The following is a 12829-nucleotide window of genomic DNA, read 5'->3' on the forward strand; positions in this document are numbered from 1 at the left end:
CAGAAAATATATAGCTATTTCACATGTTCTGCATAAATACACGAAACACAAGGAAGCAAGCCTGTAAACTCAATGAACATTTTTGCTGAATGCCTGAGCAATATATGCTCAGTAGAGCACAGTCTGATCTATTATACACATTCTGATTCAAAAACCTTAAAGCATCTTTGGTAAAGTTTCCAAATTCTACTGGAATAATAAAGCAGAGCATTCTTTTTCTGATATTGACATAAGTGTTTAAATACTTAACTGACTCTTAATTAAACAAGCTCTTTCACTCAATGCCAAGTGCTTCTATCCTGATGGCAACTAAGAGTCACAACATTTCACATATAAAAACATTTTTCAGTTGCCAAAGCTCAGAAACATTAAAAGGTTAGTAAAGCTCAGAATTTCAATAGCAATGACATTTCAGCAGAGCGTATCACAGAGTTATTGAGGAAAAAGGTAAATCAAGTCCATAAGTAAAACCAACAGAAGTTAAGAAAAAAGGATTCTTCTGAGGTAGGACACAGTTGTGATGGGCACATGGAGGACTACCCCAGTAAATCTGAATTTGAAAAGAAGCAAGATGATATAACCTAAATTCAAGGCAGAATACAGCCTTTCGAATTTTATGTCATTAGGGGAAGGTACCAATTTTAATACAATTCTTGATTATAATATTCTTGGCCTACCCTTTTAACTGTTTTTCATTTGGTGACATCCATTGGAAAGGGAATGCCTTGTCATATGCATTTCAATAATGTTGACCGGATCATCTTACTCTCGTCAGGTTATGCCACATTAGAAGGGATGATTACAATGATAAGTTTGAACTGTAACTAATTCAATAAAAAACTCGAGCTTTGAGAAATTTGAATGTTTACAAAAGTCATTAAAACCCTGTCTCCATTATCAACAGAAGCAAATTTCCACAATGGATATTTTGCTTGTTATCTCTTTGATCAACCCTAGAGTAACCAGATTTAGTTGAGGGGTTACTCACTATTAGTATGATTTTCAGTAGAATTGTATCTTGGTAAAGCTAATATGTTTCTCAATTAAGATATTTCTTCAAATGGTTAACTACTTAAAGTGTTAAAATATGTACCTTATTTATATTCCAAATTTGCCTTCTAATCACTAGTTAGTGTGACTGTCTCCTGACAGCTTACACGTTCATCTATTATTAATGTTGTATAGACCACCATTAAATACTCTGTTCAACTTCCAAGTCCAGGTTTTCTGGTAGGAGACTTAACCTAGTATCGGTGACTGTACCCAGATAGGTCATTCAAAACATACCTTGCCATACGTCCAGCCCAGTTCTATTTTATTCATTCCCCACAGTTCATGGATATTTTCGGCTAGTTTGTCCCTGATCTTTTCAAGATGAAAAGGAAGAGCAATCTAAGAAAAGAGCATAACAATTCCACAAATCAGAAAAGGTTCCAATTACCACATCTTGTAGATCCAAGATCATCTAGTTCAGTTAAATACACCACAACACACAAATGATGAATTACTAAGAAAGGGGGCAAGCTAGCTTAGTTTTTATATTGTGAATTTAAATTTTGTTAACACATATTTTACAATCCCATTATTGCATACTTAACATACCTGACTGGTGTCTATTGGACAAGGGATAAAGGAAGCTTGGGAGAGAAATTGTGTTGTCCCCAGCAAATCCCTCACTCCCTCAGAATCTCTCTTATATTCTTTCACTGGTTCCAGTTTCATCTTCTCTTTTGGAAGCAACGCTTCATAGCAGGGAGCATAGCCAGCAGGAGGCAAAAATTTAAACTCTCCATGACGTCCACCCAATAAGAAACGAACTCTGTGCAATTTTCAGTGAAAAAAATTATACTCTTAAATAGTCAGCATATACTAACATTACAAATAAATAATTTAGAAACTTAAACATTTATTTGAATAACATTTACAAAAATGCAGGTGTATTTAATGTTTTGATAAACACCAAAGAGTTACCAAGCATTCATACTAGCAGATACTGTCAACAACACCATCAACTACCCACTATTTCTTGAAAATTTGTTTTGGACAAAGCAAAACTAATTATTCAAAGCAGTAGCATATTTAAAAAAAATAAATTTCTTACTTAAAATCAAATTGCTGTAAATTGTGATATTTTTAATGCATTTAAATTATTTGGAAACACAAATCTAATTTAAATTGGACTGTTACTCTAAAAAATCCCATAGGAACTATTTATATACCACTTAAAAGTTTTAAAGTAACTTAGTGCACTCACGCAGGCAGTTGGCACATGAGAAAAGAAAGAGGATATGGTGAAATAAACCCACTATAATCATAATACATAAATCAAGCAAATAAAGTTATACCAAATACTACAACTGGGAATGAGTTTCAGAAGCGTAATTAAGATTCCTACTAAACCCTTAAAGTTTTCTGTTTCTCCTCAGATATATATTTGTCACGTAAATTCAAAAGTATACCAGGAAAACCAACAAAGACAAAAACTATCTATCATCATACAATGGTCCTCGTGTAGGCAAACTCTAGAGGTAACCAACCGCAGAAAAATGAAAATTTTTGTCTCTAGGAAATAACCCATACATTTGTTGTGATGGGGTGACCAGAAGAAGCTTGTACCACTTCTTACTTACACTTCTAGAAATACTATAACTAAAAGATCAACGTCTTTCATTGACAATAAGAGACATTAATAATATAAAAAGAGAAGAAAATTAAGATGCACAAGTTCTCAAACAAGATATACATAAGCACAAGACACAAATAGCTGAAACGGTTTGATGTCCGTCCACAAGAAATATATTATTACTGATTACTTCTACTAAGCTTGAGCTTTCTAATTTCATTTTAAAAATACATTGTTTCAAATATTTGAATGATCCCAAGGCAGCTAAATATTTGAAATGACAACTTTGAGATTAGACCTCTATAGCAAGCCCCAACAGAGATCAAAATACTTTAAAAATAAAAAGGTCAATTATATTTTAAGACCTAGAAGTCTAACTTCCTAAATAGGCAAAAGTCAAAGAAATAATTGAAATGAAAAAACTCTCATGGCAATTCTTCCCTTGATGACCACACCCTAGTAAATAGCTCCTTGCTTCCTGCCAACATGGTCAATTTTTTTGAGCTGTACAAAATCTTTCAATCTGATCTTTATGATGTTCTCATTCCTTCTGAGGCCTATTTTCTCCCTGCTCTCTACTGCAGTATCTAAACCTCCACATAGGCTGTATCCTCCTAATGCTGTGCATTCTCTTTTAAAAATGTGGACACTCCAAGAAGCTGTGGCTGTTTCACAGAATCACAGAATCATCTAGGTTGGAAAAGACCTTGAAGATCATCTAGTCCAACCATTAACCTAACATTGACAGTTCTAAACTACACCATATCCCATCCCTAAGCGCTATGTCGACCCTACTCTTAAACACCTCCAGGGATGGGGACTCCACCACCTCCCTGGGCAGCCCATTCCAACGCCCAACAACCCGTTCTGTAAAGAAATGTTTCCTAATATCCAGTCTAAACCTTCCCTGGCACAACTTGAGGCCATTACCTCTTGTCCTATCACTTGTTACTTGGTTCAAGAGACTCATCCCCAGCTCTCTGCAACCTCCTTTCAGGTAGTTGCAAAGGGCAATGAGGTCTCCCCTCAGCCTCCTCTTCTCCAGACTAAACAACCCCAGTTCCCTCAGCTGTTCCTCATAAAATCTGTCCTCCAGACCCTTCACCAGCTTCATTCCCCTTCTTTGGACATGCTTGAGTAATTCAATGTCCTTTTTGTAGTGAGGGGCCCAAAACTCAACACAGTCATCGAGGTGCAGCCTCACCAGTGCCGAGTACAGGGACAAGATCACTTCCCTGTCCCTGCTGGCCACGCTGTTTCTGATACAAGCCAGGATACCATTGGCCTTCTTGGCCACCTGGGCACACTGTTGGCTCATGTTCAGCTGGCTGTCAATCAACACCCCCAGGTCCCTCTCTGACTGGCAGCTCTCCAGCCACTCCTCCCCAGGCCTGTAGCGCTGCTGGGGGTTGTTGTGGCCCAAGTGCAGCACCCGGCATTTGGCCTTATTGAAACTCCTACAGTTGGCCTTAGCCCATCGCTCCAGCCTGTCCAGGTCTCTCTGCAGAGCCTCCCTACCCTCGAGCAGATCAACACTCCCACCCAACTTGGTGTCATCTGCAAACTTACTGAGGGTGAGCTCGATCCCCTCGTCTAGATCATCAATAAAGATGTTAAACAGGAGTGGCCCCAAAACCAAGCCCTGGGGGACACCACTCGTGACCGGCCGCCAACCGGATTTAACTCCATTCACCACAACTCTTTGGGCCCGGCCATCCAGCCAGTTCTTTACCCAGCAAAGCGTGTGCCCATCCAAGCCACGAGCAGCCAGTTTCTCCAGGAGAATGCTGTGGGAAACAGTGTCAAAGGCCTTACTAAAGTCAAGGTAGACAACATCCACAGCTTTTCCTCATCCAATGAGCAGGTCGCCCTGTCGTAGAAGGAGATCAGGTTTGTCAAGCAGGACCTGCCTTTCATAAACCCATGCTGACTGGGCCTGATCATCTCATTGTACCGCATGTGTTGTACGATAGTACTCAGGATGAGCTGCTCCATCAGCTTTCTGGGCACTGAAGTCAAGCTGACAGGCCTGTGATTTCCCAGATAATCCTTCCGACCCTTCTTATATATGGGCATCACATTGGCCAGTTTCCAATCTGTCGGGACCTCCCCGGTCAGCCAGGACTGCTGGTAAATGATGGAAAGCGGCTCGGCGAGCACGCCAGCCAGCTCCTTCAGCACCCTCGGGTGTATCCCATCCGGTCCCATAGACTTGTGTATGTGATGCAGTAGGTCACTGACTATCTCCTCCTGGATTGTGGGGGGGTCATTCTCCCAGTCTCTGTCTTCTGGCTGAGGAGGCTGGATTCCCTCAGTACAACTAGTCTTGTTATTAAAGACTGAGGCAAAGAAGGCATCAAGCACCTCAGCCTTCTCCTCATCACTTGTTACTATGTTTCCTCCTGCATCTAGCTGGGGATGGAGGCTCTCCCTGGTCTTTCTTTTGCTGCTCACATACTTATAGAAACATTTCTTGCTGTCTTTGATTGCTGAAACCAGATTAATTTCCAGCTGGGCTTCAGACCTCCTGATTTCCGCCCTGCATAGCCTCACAGCATCTTTGTAATCATTGTGAGTCACCAGCCCCTTCTTCCAAAAGCTGTAAACTCTCCTTTTCTCCCTGAGTTGCAGACAAAGCTCCCTGTTTAGCCAGGGTGGTCTCCTCTGGTGCCGGCTTCTCTTACAGCACCCAGGGACAGCCTGCTCCTGTGCCATTAAGATTTTCTTCTTAAAGAGTGTCCAGCCTTCCTGGACCCCTATACCCTTCAGGACTGTCTTCCAAGTGATTCTGTCAAGCAGGTGCCCAAACAAGACAAAGTCAGCCCTTGGGAAGTCCAGGATGTCAGTTCTGCTGCCCCCTCTCCTGGCCTCCCTAAGAATAGAGGTCTATTATTTCATGATCGCTGTGCCCTAGTCGGCCTCCAACCGCCACATCATCCACCAGTCCTTCTCTGTTCACAATGAGGAGATCCAGCAGGGCACCTTCTCTGGTCAGTTCGCTCACCAGCTGCGTCAGGAAGTTATCTGTCACACATTCCAGGAATCTCCGGGACTGGTCCCGCTCTGCTGTGTTGTATTTCCAGCAGATGTCTGGGAAGTTAAAGTCTCCCACAAGAACAAGGGCAAGCAATCGTGAGATTTCTCCTAAGTGCCTATAGAATATTTCATCCACCTCTGTCCTGAGTGGGTGGCTTATAGTCGACTCCCACTACAACATCTACCCTGTTGGCCTTCTCCCTCATTCTAATGCAAAGACACTCCACCCTGTCTTCACTACACTTGTACTCAAAGCAATCGTAATAGTCCCTGGCATACAGCGCCACCCCACCCCCTCTCCTTCCTTGTCTATCCCTCCTAAAGAGCTTGTAGCCATCAATTGGCACACTCCAGTCATGGGAGACTGTTGCAGTAGAGATGGACATGACAAACATCAGATTGTGCAAAATGGCCAAAATGCCTACAATGGCAACTTTATTGTTCTAACAAGCCTTTTTACACCCTTCTTCAAAGTATCTGTTCATATAGGATTGGTTTACTTAGTAACTAACAGTTCATGAATAGCTAATAGTTTCCCTGCTGAGTTGTCAGGACAGTTCTTCTTATCTTTGTCTCGCAGTTCCTTAATCTTGTTTACATGGCTCTTCTCGGGACTTTCTGGCTCCTCATGGATACACTGGAATTTCATCAAGGCTAAATTCTTCTTCAATCAGGCTGGTGGCAGACCCGCTGCCTCCCCCGACAGGAGACATCCCACCATGTTTCTGTAACAGCCACTACCTCATAATTTTCCTGTTTCATCATGGCTTCAAGCTCCTTCTGTTTGTTACCCATGCTGTGTGCATTGGTATACATGCACTTCAGATGGCCTGGTGTTTTGCTCCCTTCCCCCTTCAAATCTAAGTCAAATCTAGTTTGTCTCATTTTAAAAGAAATGTTCAATCTTTTGATTTGAAAAACTTGTTTTAATTTGTCTGACATTAACCCTTGACAAGAACCCTCCTGATAATCAAATATAAAGCAATAACTCCTAAAAGACAGCTAGAAATAGTTAAACAGATTGATTTAGGCTAATTACTACTCCTTTTGCTCAATTTTAGAGTTGGGCTGTACATAGGCAACTGCACCTACCATTCTAGCAATTTGATAGCAGCTATACTTATTTTTCATAGCCTGAATGACAAGACCATGCTAAATAGTCTTTTGCTTACTATAAAGGCTGCCTATGAAAGACAAGACCCTCATGATAACTGTATTTAATGTACTTAATATTTAATTACTAAAAGCACCAGGCATTTATTTTAAGATGTTGACTTTTCATGACTTCCCTAAAAACATGTTGGATAGCTCATTTAAAGTTAATCTTATATTACATTTCTTTATCTCTGCATTTACACACTTTTAAAGAAAAGGTGAAATAAATCTGAAGAGAAGAAAAGAAAAATAGAAGAAAAGAAAATGAATTCTCAATACACAGTTGCTGTTTAAATTCCTTGATTATTTGAATGGCCATATTGTAGTACTACAAGCAGAGCTCATAACACCATTGGTGGAGGAAAAAATGGATAGATAGAAAATGCCTACAGTAAAAAACAAAATTAAGAGACAGTGAGGGTAAGCAGGTGCTGACAAGGTTTTAGAGAGGAAAAACTGATGATGAAATGATGAAGCAGACCAAGAATCAGAGACTGAGAAAGTCACAGAAAGAAGAGGAAGAACAGATAAGTCACAACAGAAACATGCGTTTGTGCCCAGTGCAGAACACTCTCCTCCGCTCATGAACTCAGGATTCCCATGTACTAGGATTTCTTGGATATTAACAGACATGGAAAATAACATATAACCTGCTACTGCCATCAGCTACTATTAACTTCAAGGGAAAATGCCCTCACAAAATACATAAACAACATCAAATAAGAATAAAGAAAAATAATTATATCAGTTTAGGCAGATTTCTAACAGAAAATAAGTAATGAACATTTTCATAAACTCTTGTTCTAATGCAGCTACATACTAGGGTCACTCTCAGAGATTAAATGAAAACTGATTTATTAAGCCCTTCCCCAAGTCTCTTTTATTCTCTTTGGTCTCTGTTAGTATTCTCACCTGGGAGGTTCTCTTAAGCATGAGATGCTCAAAGTATTTATGTATTGATCACAGAAGGAAAAGTGCACGGAGAACTGATCTCATTTACTTTACCTCAGAGAAACAAAGATTTCCTTTTTCTTAATTGCTAAATGTATGAACCTTTTATAACCTGAACTTGCTTTCACTTATCAAAGCTATATACTGTCTATTCTGACCATACCGAACCTTAATTTCTCAAAAATTACCATGTATAAGAGAAACCCTCCTTTAAATAAAAGCCAGCCCTTTGCATCTCCTTCACCAAAATCTCTTTCTCTGCTCCTGATTAGTTGTTCTAAGTTTGACAGTTTCTGGCAGCTACTGATGTCTAGACAATTAGCACTTTTTCATAGTGAAGAATTTTCATAACTTATACATATTTTATGCAGAAATCCTGTTCAGCCTACAAAAGACAGAAAAATCCCAACTTTTCTTACTGAAGAATTCTCCTTAATTATCTTTATGTTTTTCTCTTCCTAAAATTGTTGCCTGTCGATACCAGCAATAAAGATGCTCTAAGATGAACTGAGCAGAAATTGGTGCAAGAGCTAGTCTTTTGTTGCATTGGCTTTGTAATGTTAACACAAGTATTTTGGTCACTTAAGTAGACTGACATTTGCAGATTTTCTGAATGAATTAAAGGTAAATTAACAATAGAAACCTGAAAATGATAAGTTCAAATCTCAGTATTTTAGCTATAAAATGGGTAAGAAATGGGCAATCTTAGTAATGAGATTCCAAACCCACTTCTCATCAGTTCTTTGTGTTTCCTACTATGAATATAGTATCACTTTTCATGATGATTTAGTTTTTTTACTTCCTGCTGAGAAAGCCAGTGAGAATTTTAATTAGTGCCAAATGTGGTGCTGTGTTTCTAATGTGCCTTTTTTTCACTGATAATTCCAACGAGACAAAATTAATTTCCCCTAGGTCACCAAATACCCATAAAATAATGATTTTCAGACACTGTGATTTGGTCAAATTGCTAAGAGGCTCACATTTCACCCTTAAGTGAAGTCATCACTAAACAAATCAGTACTTTTCTGCCTCCCTCCCAGCTGCTGGTTGAGCAGAACTGAAACAACAAAACAGAACAAATCACACATTAATTTGGAGAGTATTTTGTGTGACAAGACAGCAAAGAAAACAGCAATTAAAATTAAGTTGTACTTACTTTACACCTGCTGATAAGCTTACAACAGGGAAGAAAAACCCTTCTGTACTGAAGTTCTCAAACATTCCCTGTACAGGCTGTCCATTAATGCGGAATGAAATGCTGGGTACACCTAAATCCAAGCAGCAGCTAACCACATCATCAGATGCTAATAAATGCTGATTGACAGACGCTACAGCTCTGGGTACTCGACCTAGGATAAAAGTATTCAGTAATGAGAAGATTTAAGCAGACTCTCACAGGTTAAATTAAATTATTTCTTCTAAAACACCATCAAGGTTTTTGTCTGTAGTCATGAAGACATGATCTTGCCTTCATCACTTTTATGAACAGTTCTGCTTTTAGAGACAGTGAGTCAACATTCTTCAAACTGACGTGTGGCAGAAAAGTGCATAAACTGAGCAAATCACTTGAGACCTCTGACACTGTTCACAAGTCAGAACATCCTCAGCTGAAATCATGCAAGTTCACACCAGCCTGATGCATGAGTACTGAGGCACAGTAAATTGCCTCTTCTTTATAAAGCTAAGATTGATAGATCCTTTTTTTTTTTTTTTCTTTAGTTATTTGTAAATACCAGATTCACATATCTCTGAATATTCATTGGTGAGGCACTGGAACAGGTTGCCCAGAGAAGCTGTGGCTGCCCCCTCCCTGGAAGTGTTCAAGGCCAGGTTGGACAGGGCTTTGAGCAACCTGGCCTAACCAAAGATGTCCTCGCCCATGGCAGGGGGGTTGGAACTAGATGATCTTTAAAGGTCCCTTCCAACCCAAACCAGTCTATGATTCTATAATTCTAGTGGAGCTGTGATTTTGACCAATATCCAGGCTTACAGTATCAAGAGGCAGGATGGTATACCGAGCTATCAAAAAATGGACAAGAATTTAATGGGCCAGGTTTTCTTTATCAATGACAGCCATACACTAAACAGATGGAGCTTCATTTTCCCTACCTGGGAAGGTGGAACCTTACAGCCATGCACAGGACTTAGGATTTATAATAACAATTAACTGAAGATAACATATCTTATATCCATACACATTTACAGATAACTGCAGTTTTTCAAATACACTTGAGTATCTGAGTATATTTTTAGCCAAGGAATATCTCCTCAGAATTCCTTTCAGAACGATTCCCTTGAAAACATTGTATTTTAACTGTAAAACAAGTCTATTAAGCTATTAAGCACTATTCCAAATTGTTGTGTTTGGAACTCCTTAAGAACAACACAAGTCAACTGTTCAGGACAGTTTAAGTACTCTGAATTTTCCCTTCCTGCAGGAGATCAGATTTAAGAGACTTTCCAGCACTGTATTCCTGAGGTTCAATTAGTGTTTAATTTTGTATTTATGATTTATTCAGCCATTTCTAATGGCATATGTTACAGATGTCTCCCAACCTACTCCCAAAAATCATTATTTCTGTCATGTGATAATTGTTCAGTAGTGATAAAAAAAATTATATGTGCACATACACAGATATTTTATATATAAAATCCTATGCTGGAACAATGCTAATATAATTGAAAAGTCAAACACACCCAAATTAGGCAATGGTAGAATTAAGGCCATAAAATTAAATTCAGCATATTTATGTACACTGTATTTACAACATACCTTTTAATTGCATAGCCCCACACTATTCTTTTCTAAGAAATTAAAGAGTACTCAGCTGTATGCGGCATTTCAAAGCACTAAGAAATATGGGGAAATGAATAATTTTGCCTACATGCCTTGAATAGTGTACAGTAAATAAAGCACAAGCCATAAATTTAACAAGCTAAAAAATAACCATCATTTACTGTGTACACAAGAGAGATCTGGAAGGAAAAATAACATGCTACTTCCTAATTAAAGACTGTACACACAAGGACTGAAATAATGTCTATTTTTTCCCTAAAACTTCTGAATGCTCATGGATGGCCACACAGTCAAGAAACAAAACCATTAAATTAAGACAGATGTATTGAGTGTGCTGATACTGAAGTTTTTTCTAAGTCTTTTGAACAAATTTTAAAAGACTTTTACAGGAAACACAGAAAGTTAAATTCCTGGTGGAACAAATTGTTACAAAATGTCCTGAATAACAAACCATTACATTCCCAACTCAATGATTGAACATCTCAGAGAAAAGGTGGCCAGAACTGTCCAACTTTGGAAAAAATGTCCAAATTTCATTCCAGAAAATGAACTGGTTTTGACTCAATTCTGTCTTGAGGCAGAGACCCAGCCAATAAAATTTGTTCTCAAACAATTTATGATTCACAAAGGTATAAGCCAGAGAAAATATAGGTTTAGACTATATTAATACAATGTTAATAAAGGTGATCTTCTAGTTTCATCTATATTCTTAATAAAATCTTCTATATGAATGAAGACCTTTACCAATTAAGATAGATTGTTAAACATTTTAGGTACAAAACCTAGTTGCCAGAACTCTGTTTTAAATATCTATGTAAGTAGAATACATATGTAAAATCTTCTAGAAATTTTAGTAATTGTTTTGCTTCCTACTGCTTTTCTCTCTCCTTTCATTACTTATTGATAGTTCTATTAATGATGTTACAAAGATAGCAGATGATGTAAGGGTATACAATTAATTACCTGAATATTTTCTTATTTTATAGCCTTATGCATTATTTCTTCTGAAATGTTCCTTATTTAGAGAGCACTCAGGAACTTTAAGAAAGCAAAACCAACCATCAGCATTTCCTGTGTTGCCATTTGATTCTTACAGTTAGTCAATAGCATTCTGCTGCTTGTTTCTATAGGAACATACATTGACACGGTCAAAACCTGTCTGTTTGTAAAAAGTATGTTCTAGTTCCTTTTCCCTGGATGTAGCACTGGGGGAGGGATAACCACACAAAAAAGCAACAGCCTTGCTCATAGTTCCACAGCCACTTTCCAGCTAACTATACACCCCAGAGGGTTCTCACTAATTCCTCTCCAAAGCATCCTAATCAGATTCTTGTTTTCTCCTTTTTCCTTAGTGGTTATTCTCTATAGCACACTCATTATTACAAAAATTATTTTAACTGTGACACTTCAGATGAGCCCTCCTGTAAACTCCTTTTACTCTTCTAGAGCTCTAACTCAAATCCACCTGACTGCATGGGCAGTCACTTCCACTTTTTCGTTAATGCAGCCCACTAGCATCTTCAATTCACTTGAAAAAGAATGGCTAATAAGACCACAAATTTACCATCACTGATCCTTAAATGACCACAAAATATGCACTTGCTGGCATCCATTAACTCCCTTCTTTATAAACTGCAAGTGTAACCACTTCACTGCAGTACTAATTGAGAGTTTCCTAGATAACTACACATATTAAGAAGCATTCCTAGAAACGCTCTATTTTTTTCTGCTAAGCCTATTTTAGATAATAATATGAAAAATAGTTTTTCAAACAACATAGCAACTACCAGATTTTCAGTTTGATATTACACCATAGAAATTTCTGTTCTAAAAACAACTGAGGTTGGTAATAGTGTAGCAATTCTTATTTCTAATTGCCAAACTTATATTTTATTAAACTGTTTATCAAAATTTAAATTCAATTTATTTCCATTTAATTTATTATCAATAGCTATGAGAATAATGTCATTTTACTTCAGCTGTAGATACAAAGTGAAAGACTAATGCAAACATAGATCCATAGGTAAATAATTTGTCTGAGATCAATACATGCATTGATTTTGAACAGATAGACTTAAGTCAATATTGATCTAGACCTGGAAAATGCCATTTTTTGATCAAAATCATGAAAACAGAAGCTATCTGCTAAAAAGCCTAATTGGTATAATTGAATATGGACTAAAATCTCAGACAAGAAGTGTGATGTGAAATTCAGAATAATTTCATGGTATCCTGGAGTTCTGAATGTAGCTCACTATAAAACAGCA

At 38.1% G+C, this 12829-nt stretch overlaps 1 protein-coding gene across 1 annotated transcript in view; it reads right to left on the bottom strand.

The window, feature by feature from the left end:
* The window catches only part of RYR3 (ryanodine receptor 3), a 265038-nt gene that overhangs the window by 151205 nt on the left and 101004 nt on the right, over positions 1–12829 (bottom strand). Inside the window, exons 19-21 of the mRNA XM_074868153.1 lie at positions 8922–9114; positions 1603–1819; positions 1288–1392 (exon numbers count right to left, since the gene is read on the bottom strand). Of these exons, the coding sequence (XP_074724254.1) occupies positions 1288–1392; positions 1603–1819; positions 8922–9114 (515 nt within the window). The remainder of the gene's footprint in view (positions 1–1287; positions 1393–1602; positions 1820–8921; positions 9115–12829) is intronic.

Source organism: Strix uralensis, chromosome 4, assembly GCF_047716275.1.
Source record: "Strix uralensis isolate ZFMK-TIS-50842 chromosome 4, bStrUra1, whole genome shotgun sequence".
In the NCBI taxonomy this organism is placed as follows: Eukaryota; Metazoa; Chordata; class Aves; order Strigiformes; family Strigidae; genus Strix; species Strix uralensis.